Source organism: Ahaetulla prasina, chromosome 2, assembly GCF_028640845.1.
Source record: "Ahaetulla prasina isolate Xishuangbanna chromosome 2, ASM2864084v1, whole genome shotgun sequence".
NCBI classification, from domain to species: Eukaryota; Metazoa; Chordata; class Lepidosauria; order Squamata; family Colubridae; genus Ahaetulla; species Ahaetulla prasina.
The window spans coordinates 19,436,001-19,456,087 of record NC_080540.1 but is presented as its reverse complement, the minus strand read 5'-3'; the positions used below and the strand labels follow the sequence as shown (position 1 = coordinate 19,456,087).

At 43.0% G+C, this 20,087-nt stretch overlaps 2 protein-coding genes across 2 annotated transcripts in view; one reads left to right on the top strand and one right to left on the bottom strand.

Moving 5' to 3' along the window:
* The first annotated feature begins 1,042 nt into the window (after positions 1 to 1,042).
* On the top strand, positions 1,043 to 7,210 carry PPP1R11 (protein phosphatase 1 regulatory inhibitor subunit 11). Its single transcript, XM_058169129.1, has 3 exons — positions 1,043 to 1,335; positions 4,574 to 4,682; positions 5,972 to 7,210. Exons 1-3 carry the CDS (start codon positions 1,270 to 1,272, stop codon positions 6,190 to 6,192), a joined length of 396 nt encoding a protein of 131 aa, XP_058025112.1. The 5' UTR covers positions 1,043 to 1,269; the 3' UTR covers positions 6,193 to 7,210.
* A 6,184-nt stretch (positions 7,211 to 13,394) lies between these two features.
* The window catches only part of LOC131191218 (RING finger protein 39-like), a 37,427-nt gene continuing 30,734 nt past the window's right edge, over positions 13,395 to 20,087 (bottom strand). Inside the window, exon 4 of the mRNA XM_058169124.1 lies at positions 13,395 to 16,766. The gene's annotated coding sequence lies outside the window, so the exon portion shown is untranslated. The remainder of the gene's footprint in view (positions 16,767 to 20,087) is intronic.

The following is a 20,087-nucleotide window of genomic DNA, read 5'->3' as shown; positions in this document are numbered from 1 at the left end:
GTATGAAGATTGTCCCTAGAAAAAAGTTATTTAGTGGACGATTTGGAAACTTACTCTAATGCAAAGGGATCTAATCAGAAACTAGCATCTTAATCCTAAAGCATATTTAGGCAGCAGCCCTAGAGAAGCTAGTGCTTAAGGGGGCAGCTTTTATGTTTGCATAAACTGACATTGATCCTATAGTTTTTTTTATTCCAATTATGAATAGAATAGAATAGGAATAGAATTCTTTATTAGCCAAGTGTGATTGGACACAGGTCAGGTAGATATCAGGCTACAATGTGAGAATTTGAAATTCTTTGATACTTCTAGGTTAAACTAGATAGACTTAGTGGTGAAAAGTCTTCTTTAACATTTTAACCCTTTAATAAACATTATGAAGTTGGATTTGGTGAGTCAGCATTTCTAAGCCTGGAACAGACATTTTAAAAGGCTATATGGGATTCTTTGTCATCAAATTCCAGACAATGCCCTTTAATAGAACTCGGCTGTTCTAATGTATTTTTTCGTCAAACAAAAATTACAAGTTCAAACAAAGTAAGAAAATAAAAATGAGGCAGGCTCCCATAGGGACCTCTTCATATGGAGTGAGGGTTCACGGAAGTTAACCTACAATTAAAGCTGCAACAGCTGAATCAGATAAAATACTCCAGACTTCGACAACCCCATTATACAAAAATCGAATTTTTTACAATCGAGTTTCTATGGTCATTCTCCGGTCAACAAAAGTCCGTCTTTTCGTCCAATCCAAAACTAGGATTGTTTCATGCAGGTGATCATAGAGTAACAGAGTTGGAAGGGACCTTGTAGGTCATCTAGTCAAACCCCCCCGCCCAAGCAGGAGACCCTACATCATTTCTGACAAGAAGGCAGTCCATCATCTTCTGAACCAAGCCCCGCCACCACAAGAGCGGTAGGAAAACTGGGAACCGCTGGAAGGAAACCTCCCCGCTCTTAACGCGCTCAGCCGATCCCTTTTAATTTTTTCCCCCGCACACCGGAAGTGAGTCTGGAATCTCCACGGGGACCGGTTAAAGCCACGCACATGCGCCGGAAGTAGGAAGTGGGGTTGGAAAACGACGGCCGCTGCCGCTGCGAGGGAGAGGCGGTGACTGCTGCAGCGTGAGGGTGGGTGCTGCGGCTGAACAGGCGCCGGGAGCTGACCTGAGGCCGGGTCGAGCCCTGGAGCGTGGGGGCTCCACGGATATTCTTCCCTCCCGGCAAGCAGCTCCATCCGCGGCCGGGCTCTCCCGGCATCTTCGCCGCAGCATGGCCGAGTCCGCTTCTAGCGTGGGAGCGACCACGACCGTCACCGAGACGGAGGTGACTGAGCCGGTGAGAAAAGGGCCGGGGGCGGGGAGGGCTGTGGGGGGGGTGGGGGTGGCGGAGGTGCAGCCGGCGTCATGGCAACCATGATGACGATGGAGGAGAAGGAGGAGCCCCGCCCCGCGGAGCCTCGGCGCTTGTGGTTGCCGTGGCAACCACGAAGCGGGTGGGTGGGTCGGTGGGCTTCGGTGGCGGCGAGCAGGGCCGCGGCGAACGGGCCTGTGATGGAAGGGAAGGCTTGCGACCTCTTGGGCGGCCAATGGCTTTAAGTAGCGGAGGGCAGGTCTTTTGTCAGGTAGCTGAAGGTCTTGGGTCCCAGGGAGGGAGGGAGAGCGAGGCTGCCCACCCCCATCCCCAAAGGGGTCTAATTGAGGTTTTAAATTTGTATTTAAAAGTTTTAGGGCATCAATTGAATTTAACTGTCTATTCTTTTAGCTGTTTATATGTATTATATGTTTTCTGTTGTTTTTTGGCTGTGAACCGCCCTGAGTCTTTCGGGAGATGGGCGGTATACAAATATAATAAATAATAATAATAATAATAATAATAATAATAATAATAATAATAATTCCTGGAAACGGCTGGTTGCAGGCGGGAATCGAGACCCGATCCATATGTGAAAAGAGCCCCGTCCCCTTTGAATCTTTTAAATTGGGTGTTCGCTTTAAAAAACGGAGCAGATTTGGAAATAGAGGCTTCTGTCTCAAGATTATGAATTAGCGCTAGCAATAAGTCTGTAGAGATTCTCAGTCATCCAGGGGATGGTTGTCCCAAACGTGCTTTTTCAGGAGACAACTGACCCACTCGTCACTGGACAATTCAACAATTCCGTTTTAATGTCCCAATGGTGCTTTTTTAGGAGGCAACTGGACTTTCTGGGGTTTTTTGTTGTTGTTGTTGTTTTTTTGTCTTTTGAAGACGTTTTGCTTCTCATCCAAGAAGCTTCTTCAGCTCTGACAGGAATAGTGAGGAATGGAAGGATTTATATTCCTTGCAGACAGCTGCTCAGTTGCATCCTTTTAGAGGAACGTTAAAAGCCTTGGAGGTTTATCTGTGTCCTCAGGGTCTCTACAGGCTTTTAGAATACAGATTACAGACTGAGAATCTCTTTTAGTTATACAATTTGGGATGAACGCCCTTTTGAATGGTGTGGGAGTAGGAATGGATTTCCAGAGGGAAAAAAATTGCAGGCTACAGGAGCCATTTGCACTACTCAGGTGACCTTGAGGATACAGGGTGCTTCAATGACCAGCTATCTTGCAAGCAATATAAATCCTTCCATTCCCCACTATCCTGTCAGAGCTGAAGAAGCTTCTTGGATGAGAAACAAAATGTCTTCAAAGAAAAAACAACAAAGTCCATTTGCCTCCTGAAAAAGCACCTTTGGGATAGCGCTAGCGCTTAAGACTTGTATACCGCTTCACAAAGGTTGGCAGCCCTCTAAGTGGTTTTACAGAGTCTGTTTTGCTCCCCCCACCCCAATCTGGGTCCTCATTTTACTCACCTCCAAAGGGTGGTTTGAGTGCTTCCCAAGCTAAGAATTCATATGTGCTAAAGACGTCCAAAATGAATTGGATTGATTTGAAGTTCTCTGATTCAGGGAACCATTTGATCAAATTGTTTTTTGTTTTTTTGTTTTTATTGAAAAAGTTTTACAACAAAAATTTTTTAAAAAAATTATCTCCCCCCCCTTTGCCCTCCCCCCTCCCCTTCCCCCTTCCACCCTCCCCCCCAGGGACTTCCCAGAGCAAAATACAGGGTATAATATCTAACAAACATATGCTAAAATACTACAAAAACCATAACCCATATCCCTTCTCCTCCATTGATCCCTTAACTCCCCTTTCCCCTTTTAAACAAATACACAAATACAATACATTTCATTTGATCAAATTGTTGTTTGAATTTAGAAACAAATTCCATGATAAACTTAATTCAGAGATTCAGCTGAGCCCCGATGAACTGAATTGCAAAAAAGAGGAGGTTTACAGGCCTATTGATCAGAAGCTAGACCTTTAGTGTTGCTAGTGCAATCAGACTTATTTTAGGGATGTATTATTTTTTTAAAAACATTTTTAACATTTATCAACTGCCTTCGAAGACATTATTTGATGTTTACTTCTACCTTGGATATTGCAAGAGGCTGAAAAAATTTGGGTCATGATCACCTAGAGCACCTATAGTATTTTTTCAATTATAGATAGTCCTTGACTTAGAATCTGCCACTTATTGACCAAGTTACAACAGACCTACCTTGGGCTTATTTATGGTTATTTGTAGTGTCCTGAGTCACATGACATTGGTTTTGCTGAAAACCAGCACTTCCTCCCTCCTTTCTTTCTTTCTTTCTTTCATTCTTTCTTTCATTCTTTCTTTTTTTCTTTCTTTCTTTCTTTCTTTCTTTCTTTCTTTCTCTCTTTCTTTCTTTCTTTCTTTTCCTTAATTGCAAAATTGTGCCCATAGCAAACCATTGGTTTGCTTAATGACCAGGGCCAAGAAGATTGTAAAATCAGCCATTGGTCATGTGAGAATTATTTGACAGAGTCAATTCACAACTTACAGCCATGATGGGCAGGTTCCATTATAGTTGTAAATCAAGGGTTGGCTATGAAGCTCAAAGGATAGCTTGGGCACTTTTTTGAAAATTTTGGATGATTGATTCATCTATTGAATAGATGTATCATATCAAGCATTTATATCATTTAACTTTTCTTTATATTAAGATAACAGTATTTTGTTTTAGGAAAAAACATTGTGCTAAATGCCCTGGTGTGATTGTGAGTGGCTATAATATTAAAGTGCCACATTGTGTTGTAACAGTGCTGCCCATTTAAATGTTTTTCTATTAATGCTCTTCATAAAACCTAAGAGCTCTTATATAGAATTCAATTAAGTCTTGGGTTCTCTACTGACAGCTCATATTTCTGCCCTAGAACCTATTAAAATATAAAATCTAATTGTTTCAATGTATAATGAAATGTTTCATCTCTTATGCAAGTTAATGGCATAAGATATTGTGGTATAGGTAGGGTTTGATCAGAAAAGCAGCAGCAATTAAACTTTGAAGTTGTCCTCAGAACTGTTTGGAGTTGTCATTACTGGCAAAAATAAAGAGGTTTTTTTTTTCCTCGGGTACAGCTATGTAGAAAGTATTCCGCAGAATTGAAAATCAAGCTGTTGTATATTGAATGAGAAATTCTTTGATTATCCATTTATCAAACTCTCTTCCCTTCTGTCCTCTTCTCAGGAAAATCGTAGTCTCACTATCAAATTAAGAAAACGAAAGCCATCCAAGAAGGTGGAATGGTCAAGTGATACAGTGGACAATGAGCACTTGGGACGGAGATCTTCCAAATGTGAGCTCTGACCTTCTCTATCATTGTTTCTTAAAATTCTTCCTCCTTACTTGTATTTCTCCTGCTGTGAGTGCATCATCCAGTGTGCACTAATTGAGGCTAACTCATTTTTTACATTTTCTTAATCCATCCCTTTCTCAGAGTACATCTAGATTGTTGACTTTAGGGTTACTCTTAAGTATTCTTAAAGGCCGTATGACTCTTCTGTAGATTGGTCACCTTCTAGCATACGATATCAGAACGCAAGCATAGGTAATGAAATCAAATTCCACAGTGTACTGACAAACTAGTGGAAATAGGGGAATAATCCCTGGGAAAATATGTGGAGTCCTGTATCATCATATATGCTGGCCCATACTGGTCCTCTTCTGGGAAGCCACTTGCTATAATGGACATGTTCCATGATTGGTTTTTGATGTTTAGAAAATGATAAGCTTTGGGGACACCAGGTTACTTATGACATTGTAGCCTGGAGAGGATACTAATTGCCTCAATTAACCATAGGTACTTAACGGTGCATATTGGAAATTTGATGAGAAAGCATCTTGAGGTGATCACAGGAGGATAGATAGATGGTTATACTGTAACCATAAGTGAATTAACTGGAGAGATGCTATTTGTCCTATTACTAATTACTCCCTGCAGTTCCCTAGCCAAATAAATGAACAAGAATAATTGCTACATAATTCAAACATGATGTAGTCTCTCTACTTTTCCTTGGTGGGTTGGGTATAAAGAGGCTAAGAACTTGCTGTATTGCTTCCAGCCTGGCACCAACGTGTGTCAGAAAAGTGAATTTTTTGCTCCTGACTATGCTGATCTGACCCCTATAAATTCATATGGGATAGAGAGAAATGTTTGAAGAAAGTCTGCATAGTCCTTTCATTTTCTAAAAGTAAGAATTGTTGGTAGATGAGCAAGTGACTATTCTTTTGTCCCCTCTTCCTTTGCTGTAATTGCTGTTGAATTGTTGTATTTCTGTGCTTCTCTCTCTCATGTTTTCTTCCTTCTGTTCTTCCCTGTCTGCCATTTCCTTCAATTCCTTTTCTTCATGCATCCAATATTTCCACTTTGTATATTTCACTCATTTTGCACTTTATTAAACACTGTCCCATTCCATATCAACGCACACTTTTCTCCGTGTTCACAATGTCTCTTTATTCCCCCTTTGTTCTTTTTTGTTGTTGTTGTTCCACCTTCTTTTTTATGTCCGCGATATATTGTCTCCAAGTCCTTTTTACCTTCCCTTCTTGCCATTCCTCTCCACTTCTTCCCTTTTCTCAACACAGGCTGCTGCATCTACGAGAAGCCCCGGGCTTTTGATGAGAGCTCAACAGAAAGCGAAGATGAGGACGATGAAGGTTGCGGCAATGCCCATTGCATCCGAGGCCACAAGAAAAGCCAGCGGGGGAAGGCACAGTCTAAAGCAGGAGACGCTGGCCCAAAGGAGAACAACTGCAAGAAGGTGGAGCTACCTGACCAAAACCATGCAGGGGCCATGCAGCACTGAACCATATTTGGCCGTGGGGCAGAGAAGGAGCTCCTCAACTCTCCCCCAAAGGAGGACTGACACTGCCCCAACTGAGGCGAGGGATGAAAAGAAGGGAAGGCCTATACCTCCAGGTCTCAGCTGTCTTGTGCTGGTGCTGCCTTGACTGTGGGTAAAGGGGAGGGAGGGGTGGGAGGGCACGCACACCCAGCTCCACGCCTGTCTTGTGTCAGTGCTGCTACTGTTGTCTCTATCCGTCTGTGGCTGGGGAGTCTGTCTGGTGCCACCCATTCTCTCACCCTGCCCAACGAGGAATGTATTGACAGGACCTTCTTGGGTACTGTGGCTGATTCCCCACCCCCCCACCCCCGCCCTGCAATTTAATTAAATATTTGTTATCAATGATGAATATGACGGGGAGTGGGTCTGCTTTGAGAAGAGCAGTGCTAGAGCTTCGACCAAGATCTTTTCTCCTTCCCCTTGTCTTCCTCGGTATCTCTGGTTTCTTCCTTTATTGCAAGCTCCTTTCCCATTGGTCTTTTTTTCTTTTTTTTTAGCTCTGTGTAAGAAACCTACAATCCACTCGGTTCATCCTTGCTTGCATTCTTCTTGTGCGCTGAGCCTGCATCACTTTCACTATCGGCCCCACTGCCTCCCACCTGCAGACTCACTCATGCAAAATCACTCGACATAAAGCTGCCTTAAAGATGCAGTCATCGGGTCTCACCACTCTCTTAAGCTCCTAGTTTCTGGAAAAGGGTAGGTGTCGAGGCCACCTCATCCCTGATACACGACAATCTCCACTTACCTTCTTAAAAGGACACTCCCCCCCCCGTGATTTTTTTTAAACAATTTCTTATATAAACGTCTGTAAGAATTCTTAGTAGTGGGATATGAAAGGAATGGGTGCAAAGGACACCTTGTGGTTGGAAACCTTGTGAGTCTTATTGATTTGGGCTTGAAAGAGGTAAAAGGGGTGAATGTTTTATGCAAAGGCACAGGCTGATGTATGGACTCAAAAAAAAAAAAAGGAAATTGGGCTCAATCTGAAAACCTATGATTGATGAAATCCCCGTGGTCACCTTGCACAATCCCTGTATATTCCATTGCTTGGGCAGAATTTCATATTAAATACGACCTTTCCTGAAACCACATGGGACTCAGCGGGAGCCTGAGGAATGGGACCTTCCATTGCATGAATATTTGATTATTCTGTCTACCTGTGGTTGGATGTGGGAGAAGAGACAATTGCACATTCTCAAAATCTTTCTCTTTCCTCTGTGTGCTTATTTTAAGCACCCTGCTGATTAAAAAAAAAAAAATCACATTCCACAAGAAATGTTCACAGCACTGTAACCTTTTGGACAGGCAAGCAGACTTGAGCTCAGTTTAGTGAGCCTTACAGCAGGCATGTTTCTCAGCAGCCACGATGAACTACTTTTTTTTCAGAAATTAAAGCTGAAGGTGCGTGATCATTCTCAGTGGAAACCTTTAAAATATAGGAATAACAATCCTGCTCATTAGTGAGGCTTAACCCCGTTAATTTTTGCATCACTTATTTGCCGAAGTGGGTGCTTGGCTTAAGGAGAAGTCTTGTGCAGGAAAGTTTGGGTTTCAGAGAAGCCTCTTGTATTTTGCGTTCTCAACTAGGTAAAATTTGGATTACAAAATAACAGAAGAAGGCTGGACCTCCTGGCATTTTGTGATAAACCTCGTACTTAGCCACTATTTTTAGGCAAGTTGCATGGCACAATTTGGTCAATATTGTACCTGCTTGAGCTTATGGACTTCATTATGTGCTCTTTGCTCCCCCCCCCCCCTGCAATGCACAGAGACAATACAAACTGTACAGATATAGAAATCTGAGCAGGTTATATAGCTTCTATAGTATTACTGTCTTTTTTTCCCCACCAAAGAAGTAAGATATGTGTTTGCTCATAATCAGTTGGCAAAATAGATTGTGCCTCCATGACTGGCATATTTCATAGCTAACATGTTGTAAAACAGGACATTGGATGGGAGAGTTCAGTAGGACTGGCCCAGCAAACACAAGAATTGCTATTTCAAATACGTTTACAGGAAAGCACATAATTGGGCAAAATGACTGGGAGGTCATTTAGACCAGGGGTCTCCAACCTTGGTCCCTTTAAGACTTGTGGACTTCAACTCCCAGAGTCCCTCAGCCAGCAAAGCTGGCTGAGGAACTCTGGGAGTTGAACTCCACAAGTCTTAAAGGGACCAAGGTTGGAGACCCCTGATTTAGACAATTTCTTGTTGGCCTTGTTGGAAAATAGAATGTTCATATTTTTAAAAAACATTAAAATTTATAGTATAGATTCATACATTTGAACTAAAGTCTTGGCTTCCTGGATCCCTGCAGTACGTGGTGCTGAATTTAAGCAACAGCACCATCTCAATGCGAGGCACTACAGAGTGTCAAATTTTGCATATGACATATTTGTTTCAATTTTTCATACGGCAATTTAATTCTAGTTCATTCAATATAAGTCAAGCTTGGCAGATAAACAAGCTGCCTACGTATTTCTGAGGATGGTGGCCTTAAATAAATTAAATGGCTTAACAGAAATTGCATGCACTGTATTGTAGAAAATCGGTAAGCATTAACGTTAGGAGATCAGAAACTCACTCAAAGGAGTTTTCCAGCCCTCTTGTAAGCCGCCTTACACTTTCAAATTTAACAATTTAAGATTTTGCTTGAAACCCTGAGAGTTGGGATTTTTTTTAAAAAACATTCCTGAAGTAGCTCTAATCTAAAGTACATTACCATGAATGGCCACCCAACGTCACTGGTTATTTGGATAACCCATTGTTTTGATGATTTTGCCACAACTCTCTCTGTTGCTGGGAAATGCTGGGTGTTGTAGTCCTAACGCTTGGAAGGCACCCTGTTTTGAAAAGCTAATGCCAGACTGTCAAGCTCTTGCATCCTGAAGTGCTGAGCCTGTGCCAAAGTTAATGGTTTGAATACTTAAATTGTATGGATTTCGCTGGTTGACATGTCAGATTTGTGTTCCTTTGGGATGTTTGGAATTGTGGGAAAGCTGCCTTGAGCTTTATGGAGAAGCAGACTATAAATATACTGAAGAATAAAATATCTGTTCAATGAATAAGATATAAAGTTCTTAAATGGATGTCCGTCCGAATATAATGCTTTTTATCTTGATCTGGTAACTAAGGTTTTAAACCTTTTCCTAAGTTAAAGGTGTGGAGTCTGATTCTCAGCAGTATCTGGTCCCACAGTATGAAGCTCCCTGTGTTTCTGAGAAGTCACCAGCAATCCACTGGAAGATTCTTGCCTTACCCCTGTTCTAGCAGTATTGCAGATGCTCCTATTTTAAGTTTGTGCATTTCAGCCAGGAAAATGTTAGTTTGTTTTCCCCATCCCACATGGCATTAGGAAAAATCTGTAGTTTACTCACAGGCCACAAATTTTGTAAGTACAAAACCAGTGGTGGGATTCAGCCAGTTTGCACCACTTCGGGAGAACTGGTTGTTAACTGTCTGAGCAGTTTGGCAAACTGGTTGTTGGAAGAAATCATTAGGGCAGAGAACCGGCTACTTACGGGACCGCCTGCTGTTACCTTATGCCTCCCACCGACCCGTACGCTCTCACAGAGAGGGCCTTCTCAGGGTGCCGTCCGCCAAACAATGTCAGCTGGCGGCCCCCAGGGGTAGGGCCTTCTCTGTTGGAGCTCCTACGCTTTGGAACGAACTTCCCCCTGGTTTACGTCAGGTGCCTGATCTTAGGACTTTTCGCCGTGAGCTGAAAACGCACCTATTTATTCAAGCGGGGCTGGCTTAAAAGTTTTATTAATTTTATTGGGGTTATTTATATTTTAGGGTTTTAAATTGTTTTAAATTTTGGCCATCTTGAAATATGTTTGGTTTTAGTCGTGTTTTAATTGTGTATATTGTGGATTTTATTTGGCTTTACACCGCCCTGAGTCCTTCGGGAGAAGGGCGGTATAAAAATCTAATAAAATAAAATAAATAAAATAAATAAATAATATTAAATTACTTGAATCCCACCACTGTACAAAACCCCCAAAAGCAAAAACCTCCAGCACAAATATGAAAAAGATTCATCTTATTATTTTTGTAGACCAAAAGGGGGAGCAAGGTCACCAAAGAAGCATAGTTCTAAAGGAGAATTTTACAAGCATGTAGAGAGCAAAGCTATACATTGCTGGGATAAATGTGTTAAAACACGAGTTTGTTGAATAATTCATTGCTTCTTGGTTCCTTCACAGCCCAAGCGAAAACCAGAGAAGGCACATTATGGGATAATACCTTGTGTAGGCCTCTCTAGAGACTCTTATTAAGATACCGCTGCTGGCATCGGAAGCAGCACAGTCCTGAAAAATTAATTATTGGAGACCACATATCCTGCTTAAAACCTTAAAATACGTGTTTTCTAAGAAAGAAAGTTGGGCTGGATAATTTTTGTTGTGCTGTTGCGTTTTTATAATGTGGCAGGTATTTCAGTCTCTGGGGCCAACTTTTCTGTTGACCTCTTCGGTTTTGGGCCTGGTGCTGCTTATAAACAGCTGGGTGTGAATTTTGCTCCTTTAAGAATCTGAAAGGTAATATAAATTCCGCCTCAAGCATAAAGGTCTGTTTGCATAATTGATTCTACAATGGCTGACTTGCCCAATTCTGGGATTAGTCTTGTCGGAAAGCAAAAGCTACGCAGTCATCATATATAGCTCTCTTTTGAACAAAATATACTGTAGGTTTTGCAGCGATCCAACTTAACATTGCCACGAAACCGCTCAATTTTAACCGTGGCGGGTTGTGCTTTTTTCTCTTTTCCTTTTTTTCTGGTGTTTCTTCCCTTCTTCACAGGGAGGCATGATCATAGCAGCCGATTGATGTCAGCTGCTCTTTACTGTTACATAGATTTCAGAATGGCAGGACAACGACATTTAACTCAAAATGCCGCAGAGGATGCAAATATCTCGATGCTACCCAGCCTCTCTTTTGCCAGATCATTATTTATCCATCAGGTGGAGGCAGGCAAGGGGGCCAATTGTAACGAATAACATCATTATTACTCAAGATCAAAATTACAAAGCCTTGCCTGCCATTTCTTTTCTCTCATCAGCCACTCCCCTAGGCGATACACAAGCTTAAAGCTACGTTGTAAGGGGTAAATCCCACTAAATAAAAATGCAGGCTTTGGGGCACACATAGAAAAAGATTTGGCTGCCAACGAAAGCCTAGATCAGCTAGGTAGAGATCAGTCATTGAGCAAAAGGTCTCCAAATTGTTTGAGGGAACAATAGGACTGCAGGCTGTCCCTAGGTTTCTGTTCACTGCTTGGGCGTCTTTCAAAATTAATGCTGTGGGTGGACTCTTTCTATTTAAACCGGGCCTGTTCCTGTTGCTTTAAGATGAACCTGCAGACATTTACCAGCTGATCCTTCCCCTTTCTGTATCTTGCAAATCCTGGGCTCAAATTAAAATGATAAATGATGAGGCTCCCGAGTTTGTTCAAATTCATGACAGTTCAGTACAAGAGAATTGTTGGTGTGGGGAGAATCTTTCTTTTGAGCAGATGCAAACACAGAACTCTAGTAGTGTGCCTGTTATTTCTGGTTGTCAGATACAGGAACAAAGATTAAAAAGAAATAATTAAAAACTGGGAGGAACATTTTTCCTGTGAGACTTCAAAGTGTTTATTAGCCCTTTCCAACCTTTTTTTTTTTTTTGTTCCATGTTCTTGATAGAGTGCTCTGCTCTGGCTCCAGGTGAATTCCTTTTGTTTTCCTATCTTTTAATAAAATAGTACTTTTAACGGCTACAAAAACTACTGCTGAAGTGTTTACCTGCCTAGGTAATATAAGACTATCCTACTCTCATCCATGGGATTTTTAGATTAGGCTAATCATACCTGACCAACGAAACTCCAGCCTTCCTGTTTCTCTGCTGCCATCTGATGGTTATCCAGATTCCTGCCTCCCAAATACACTAGTACAGATAGTCCTTGACTTATGTCCTGTCACTTAGTGACAGACTTCGTTAGGGGCTCTTACGACCATGGTCACAGGGCCACACTCTGGGCACTTAGCAACCTGGCTGCGTGTACAGTCATTTGAAGTGTCCTGCGGTTCTGTGACGCATGTTTTATGTTTTTTTCCCCCCTGAAATTTACTTCCAGTTTTTGGCAAAACTAGCCCATTGCAAACCATTGGTTCATTTACCCACATCGTTTGCTCAACGGCCGCCACAAAAGTTGTAAAATCAGATCAGGCTAACGGGTGACCCTGATTTTTGACACTCACGATTTTATAACTGTAATAAGCAGGCTCCATTAGCCATAACTCAAGGACTACGTGTGATACTTTAGGAACAGAACTGTTGTTTAAAATGACAAGAGCCCCCCTCCACCCCCCACCCGAAATGGGAGGAAAAGCAGTAGCGGTGGTTTCAAGAGAAATCTTCAGTGTTTTGCACAAGTGACGCTTTTGTGTTCTCCAAGAAAGCCTCCATGCCAACATAGGATGGAAATTGGCTGTGCTACAGTAATCAGGTTGTCATCTGCCTTAAAATATATCATTCCCGCATGTTGAGGCAGAGAGACCATACTCGTGTAGGAACAATTAAATAGGTATTTGAGCAGGCCCCAACTTCTGGGATGTTATCTGAAGCTAGGCTTTGCCTGAAGGGCCTTTTAGCAATGCATCATAACTGGAGGAGAAGGTGAATTTGTTACAGGAGGTTTTCTACTTGTTTTCCTGCCCTTGAAAGTGATCTAAGGTCAAGGCTCCCTGAAGTTGAGCTCATTGCCTCTTGACTCTATGGGCGCATTCGTGTGGTTTGCCTTGGAAGGATGTTTTAGTCATTGTTGCTGCTTTCTTATTGAACGTAGGTTTAGCCTCTAGCCTTGGGGTTTCTAGTGGTCTCCCATCCAAGTATTAACCTGGCCTGACCCTGCTGATCTTTCTGGAGTTAGTCAAGGTTGATTAAGTGCTGCCACTATCTGCTGTGCTTCCCCATATTTAATAGATCACAACTCCCATAAACAGCAGGCATTTGCTTCTGCGGACCAGTAGTCCCTCCGTAAATATGCATAAATCCAGCTGGTTAAACAGTTGGTCTCTAAAACAGTTTCATTTATGCCTTAGGTTTAACCCCAGCCCCGTACCGTTGACATGTCAAGATGGCGATGGTAAATCAAATCTATTGATTGGCTTCACGCATTCTATTAAACCATATTCTTTTTTAATGAAGATTTCTTAAATATGACACAAATGACTAGGTTCACGGTGTTAAGCCACGGTCACACCAGACGCATACTGGCTTGGCTCAACTGCAGAATTACAAGTGAACTGAAACAATTCCATATTTACGTAGCTCTGTAGAATGAACACCTGCTTTGTGTCTTTCTTCATCTCCCCAGTTTTAGCAGTTAAAAATTTGTTAAAAATGTTTAAAATGATTGATCAGCTTTCTAGAAGAACTCCAGTTGTGTTTAGCAACAGCAGCGTCAGGTTGGACCTGTGGCTTTCCTAAAGGAATTGTGAAAATGTTTTGGTAGCTGCTGCTAGAAATACCAGAGGTGGCGATGAAGGAAAAAAACAGTGTTTGCACAATCAGAGAAAGTACTGCTCTCCTTTTCCAGCCCCATTTTTGTAGCCTAGTCCCGATTCCCATTTTTACTATCGGTAGTCCTCAACATAACCACCACGATTGGGACTGGAACTTCTGTCACTAAGTGAAAATTTGCAAACTTTTTGCTGTGATCCTTAAGCAAATCACCCAGTCGTTAAGCAAACCCCTTGTTGGAAGCCAGCTAGGAAAATCACAGATGGCATCCATGTGATCCCAGGACACTGCCAACCATCATAACTGGTGGCCACATCCCAAAATTTTGATCACTGTGACTGTGGCGATGCTGCAATGTAAGTGCAAGGACTGATTGCAAGTCACTTTTTTCACTAGACAAACAGTTGTAAGTTCAAGGACTACCCGTATTGTGTCCCTATTAGAAAAGCCGGAGCACTCCAAAGATGGCAACATCTCATCTAATCATTGTTTTGGATTTCTGACCTCCTGTATTGTCCTGCAGATTGATTTATTGTCCACATTTTTACTGTGCGCAGCCTAGAGCAGTGATGGCGAATCTTTCGGCACCGAGTGCTGAAAAGGGAGCGTTTTGCATGCGTGCTTGTCAGGGCCGTGACCAGGAAGAAGAGCTGCCCCGGGGGCATGCACATGCCCGATAAGGTACGTTCAGTTTCTGGTGCACGCTTGCTGGCCAACAAGTCTTCTGGTTACTGCCGCACATGCGCACACGCCGATCAGCTGGCTGGCGCACATGCTCACGTCGGAAAATGGAAGACCTGCTCCTCTGGTTTCCTGCATTGCCACGCGCACAAAGGCCAGATGATCATCGCATGTGCATGCGCGCCAGAAACCCAGAAGAGGAACGGGCGATGCCGCGCGTGCCAGGTGACAGTTCCATGTGCTGCTTTGGGCACGCGTGCCATAGGTTCGCCATCACAGGCCTAGAGCCTCTTGATGGCTTACATCAAGGATGGTATGTCCTGCACAGTTGATATCGGAAGAAGGAGGAAGAAGCAAATCATTCAAATGCTGTACAAGGATCGACTCCAAGGTTTACACTTTCAATTATTATTGTTGAAAATTCCAACCCAACATCTCCTGCAAGAAGATGCCCCAGTTGCTATAGCAGTCAGGCTTCTGATTCACTCTTGGTTTTACATTCAATCCAGTGCCATGAAAGACCCGAATACATTTATAGTCAAGCACAAATTAAAAATCACTCGATTATAGATAAGATAAAAACAATCCAGTATTAACTGTGTGATGGTGGTGCAGTCTCCTTATTCATGCATTTGGTATCATTCAGCAGGGGAACAAGAAAACACGTTAATTCATTTTAAAATAAAAAAGGCAAACAAAGGTAGAACACTTTGCTTTTCAGCCTTCTCTAAGCGGTTTAAAGAGTCAGCAAATTGCCTCCAACAACCTGGGCCCTCATTTTACCCACCTCAGAAGGATGGAAGGCTTAGTCAGGCACAGTCCCCCTGGCTGTGGGAATGCAGAGTTAGCCTGCAATACTCCATTCTAGCCACTATGCCACCACTTTCTGGCTCAACTGTATAGAAACTGGTTGACATCAGTGACATTTCTTTCCCCCCAAGTCCTGATGTTTCCACCTCTTGGTGGTTTAAGGAATGATTGTACAGTGATCTTCAGCAAATGTGATTTCATGCTGCTTAATCATCGGCATAGAATGGGTTTGTGAATCATACTCAGCTGGTATTTGTTCTTGTTTGCTGAACGAGCCACTGAAGCCTGGTTTGCACATTCTGTTAAACAACAAGGTTACCACTAGTCCACATTGTGGCGCCCTTGGTGTACCAAAGTATGGAACAGCTTTACACACCTGGGGTGGTGGGTGCTCAATTGCTGGAGACCCTCAAGAAAAGATTAGACAGCCATTTGGTTAGGTTAGTACAAGGTCTCCTGCTATGAGTAGGTTTAGAACAGGGCTCTCCAACCTTGGCAACTTTAAGACTTGTGGACTTCAACTCCCAGAGTTCCTCAGCCAGCTTTGCTGGCAGAGGAACTCTGGGAGTTGAAGTCCACAAGTCTTAAAGTTGCCAAGGTTGGAGGCCCCTGGTTTAGAAGACCTCCAAGGACCTCCCTCCCAGCCCTGTGATTCTATGAATGCAGAAGGCGGAAACACCGTTTCCATCAGGAAAAAAGATGAAGGAAAGTGACCAGTGAAATGAATTCCGGGAGTGAAATGGTAGACAACTAACTCAAGAAGCTCAACCAAAGAAAGGTCCACTCTCTCCCCTCAACTCTGACCCAGGAGACCTTAACGTGGAGTTTCCACCTGCCCTGTGTTAGAAGGTCAAAAAAATATTGGCCACAATATTCTGTTAGTTTACAGAAAAACTATACATTTTACAGCTTTTCGCTGATTGGGACTGCTCCTGGTAGCTGTGGCAATGATGCATTGGTTGCCACGCAGATTTGGTAAAATTGCATTATGCACCTCTCTGTGTTCTGGAAGATTGTTGCTCCAATGCCTTAGTTTCCTATCCTTGTCTGACATCAATTCCCCCCTCTCCAGATTAATTTTCATTCTAGATTCAGCAGCAGCCTAAAAAACAAAACCCCACAAGCTTCCTTCTGTCATGTCGCCCATATCTAGTGACATCTGGAGGAGGTGGAAAAGGATTTTTCCAGAGTGTTGATTAGAGCTTCGAAGTCTTTGCCTTAAAGTAAAGGCATTCCCATCCAAAAAAATCTGATCTGCTCAGTTATGGATGGAACTAGAGGCAACTTCAATCCTGAAATCTGGTTCTACTGTTAAGGTTCTGTTGAAGGTGGATATGAAGAAATGAAGTCCAGATGTTTCCAGGCATCGACAAAGGGACATTTTTCTCAATGTATCCAGAATTCAGGACTGGCAGCCACGTTAACTTCTCCAATCCCTTCCAGGCAGTGGGTTTTGGAAACCAGAGAAAGTCACTTGGAAGAGCTCTGGTTGACTATTCAGGTGAAAATGGGTGGTGCAGGTATCCAAACATTAGCTATGTAGAGGAAAAAAGAAAGTATAAATCAGAAAGAATGGAAATGGCAACATTCACACAATTGTTTTGTACCAATGTCTTAGTGGAGAATCAGAGGCTGTTTATAGGAGAAGTTGCCCTTTGGCATGTAAGCGTCAATCATCCCCTGCTAACTTGCAATTGCATCCAGGTGAAGCTTGGTTAATGTTAACCTTGTTTTGTTTTTTAGTAGCTTAGTGTTATGGTTCAATATATTGTGCTCTTGTGATATCACTTGGCATTCACAGGACTAAACAGCCACTCCCCAGCCCAAGTAATACACATCACACACATTTCAAGCAGAAAGAGATGAGAAGAAGAGCTGGTCGATGTATCACAATACATTGTATATGTCAGGCCTTGTATAGCCAAATAACCCCCCCATAATTTCTCCCTATCCATGTGGGAAAGCTTTTGTTATTTTGGAAATTGTAATCAAATGTTCGAATAAGAAAAAAAAAACCAGAAGCTGTGAGCTGAAATGGAGGCATGGGAGAAAGACAATTCAAAATCAAACTCTGATTAAAACTGGAATACGTAGGAAGAAAGACTTTTCAGGTGCTGTAACAAATTGACACAGAGGTAATACCTCTTCAAAATTACCCATTCTCTAGAGGAGCAGGGGGAAAAAATAAGAACTGCACTTAAGTTTGTTTTTTTTTGTGTGTGTTTATTTAAATCTAATTTGTTTCTGGTATCTACTGTCTCAATCACTATGTGTTTTTATGCCACTTGGAATCTTTTTCATCAGCTTTATTTATTCATGCCACTTGGCTTACATCCTGCCTGCAATCATTCACTGATTGTGACAGGCTTACATTCCAATTATGTGTAAACAAGGTTAAAATAACAAATGATACGAATAAGAAATATAAGTAATAATATATTCTTATGTTGAGGAGTTGTGTCCTATATATTCCGCTTAGATCATTTTCCCTCCAAGGCCTGTTGAAATAGCCAGGATTAACAGCTTTTATGTATGAACAAATACAGTCGTTCTCTATTTTGATTTTCCTCGTCACTGAATGCTTTGTGAGTAAGTACTCAAGGTTAAAAAGCAGTGCTGACATTCCCTCCCTTTTTAAAACAAGTTGGATTCATTTTGAGATTGGATTTTCCCCAACAAAGCAGAGGAAGCTTGATTTTTCTAGCTCCAATCTAAATGTTACAATTTTTCCCACTTTTTTTTTGTCAGCTGTGAGGGTCTCTTTCTCTCACATACAGGTAGTCCTCATTTAGCAACCAAAAATAGGACGGCCTAAGGGAAACCATAACTGTGCTAATGATGTTACTTCAACTTTCCTATTCTTTACAGACTTGTGAAGGTCACAAATGGGAGGACCGGTTTACATTGTTATCACCATCATAGCTGCAAATAGTTGCTAATCAATTTGGTCATTAAAGGAGGACTACCTGTATTAGACAACCATTTGTCTCAAATGCTATAGCCCAGGGAGTTGGGCTACAAGATCTCCAAGGTCTCTTATAACTCTATAAGATTGAGGGGTGGGAGATGCAAGGTCCTGCCTTCTGTAGAAGATAGGTAATAATGGCAAGAACTTCTGATTTGCTTGTCTATGGAGATTCTCAGTCATCCAGGCCATGGTTGCCCCAAAGATGCTTTTTTTCAAGAGACAACTGGACTTTCTGGTTTTTCTTTGAAGACGTTTCACTTCTCATCTAAGAAGCTTCTTGCAGAGAGCTGGTCATTTGCATCTTTTTAGAGAGTCATTAAGGCCACCTGGAGGTTTATCTGAGTCATCAGGTGTCACCTGAGTGGTGCAAATGGGTGTGGAGCCTTCTTGGAACTGTTCCAAGGACTGTGTTGTGGATTGGAGATAGACAATGTTGTCGCATCCCACCTTTTCTGTTAAGAGAAGGCTGTTCAATTTTGACGGAGATGGCCTCTTTGACCCCTCTTTCAAACCAGCGTTCCTCTCTGTCCAAATCCTTCCATTCCTCATCATCCAGTCAGAGCTGAAGAAGCTTCTTGGATGAGAAGCGAAACATTTTCAAAGAAAAACCAGAAAGTCCAGTTGCTTCTTGAAAAAGCACCTTTGGGAAATTTTGACTTGCTTATTAAAGCAAGTGAGGGTAGGATTTACAGACCCAGAATGTAATGTATTACTGTAAGTTTTGGCGGGAGTTTTAGGCGGGAAATATCTCGGTTCTGATTGGATGCAGCCTCAGGCTGAAGTGTATATAAGGAGAGGTTTTTCTCCAGAGTTTTGCTGGGTCACACTATATTAAAGAGCTGTTGTCACTAACCTGGTCTCCTGCCTCGTCAATACCCAAACTTAACATTGGCGACGAGGATGGGATCTTGAGGCAGAGCACCAGAACAGAGCTGAACTCACTACGAGAATCAAACCCAGCAAGGTGACGGCCATTGCAGCGATGACCGGCTACACGCCACCCACTCCGTTTGACCCTGCCCAGGAGACATGGGGAATATATATGACCCGTTTGAAAGTTTCCTGGAGGCAAGCGAGCTACAGGAGTCTCCGACAACCGCAAACGGGCTTACTTCATAAGCCACTGTGGGTCAGCAGTCATCGCCGTCGCAGAAGCCCTAGCGGAGCCAACACCGCTACACTCCGTGTCGTGGCAGACCCTTCAGACCCTCCTGAAGAATCACTACGCACCAGCCCGTCCAAATCGTTCGACGATGCGAGTTTGGGGCGCAGGCAACAAGAAGGCGAGTCTATCAGCGACTACATGGCAGCCCTGAGACAAGCCTCCAAGCATTGCAGTACCGCGATCTGGACGAAGAGCTGCTGGAACAACTTATACGGGGGGTCAGAGACATCCGTTTGAGGAGACGGTTGCTAGCCAAGAGCAACCTGACATTGGCAAACGCTCTGGACGAAGCCAGAGCCCATGAGATGTCCAACCATGCAGCAGACACCTTACAAAAGCGACTCACGCCAATGGCGGGCGCAAAGCCGAGCACAGTCCACCACGAAGAAACCTATCGTGAGTCAACCAGCGAAGAGGAGGAAGAAGTCCACTACACCGGAAAATCGACAAGGAAGACCCGGAGGAATGCGGAAGTTGCGGGGCGACATCAGCGCCAAAGATGTAAGTTCAGGGCGCCATTTGCGGCGGTGTGAAAGGAAGGGCACCTGGCTCAAGTCTGCCGAGCACCCCAACCTTCCGCCGAAAATTCAAATCGGCCAATCAGAGCGGCTCTGAGTCAGAGATGCAAACCCCACATTCCGCCGAAATTTCAAACCAGCCAATCAGGCGCGAGATCGGCGAGGCGACCCGCGATTGGCCAGGAAAGAAAGAGCGAAGTCAAAC

What these genes read in the sequence shown, in the direction of transcription:
- PPP1R11 (XM_058169129.1), top strand. Translation starts at nt 1,270, where the DNA reads ATGGCCGAGTCCGCTTCTAGCGTGGGAGCGACCACGACCGTCACCGAG. An exon ending in AGACGGAGGTGACTGAGCCG is followed by an intron (nt 1,336 to 4,573) that starts GTGAGAAAAGGG and finishes TCCTCTTCTCAG; the next exon opens with GAAAATCGTAGTCTCACTAT. An exon ending in GGGACGGAGATCTTCCAAAT is followed by an intron (nt 4,683 to 5,971) that starts GTGAGCTCTGAC and finishes TTCTCAACACAG; the next exon opens with GCTGCTGCATCTACGAGAAG.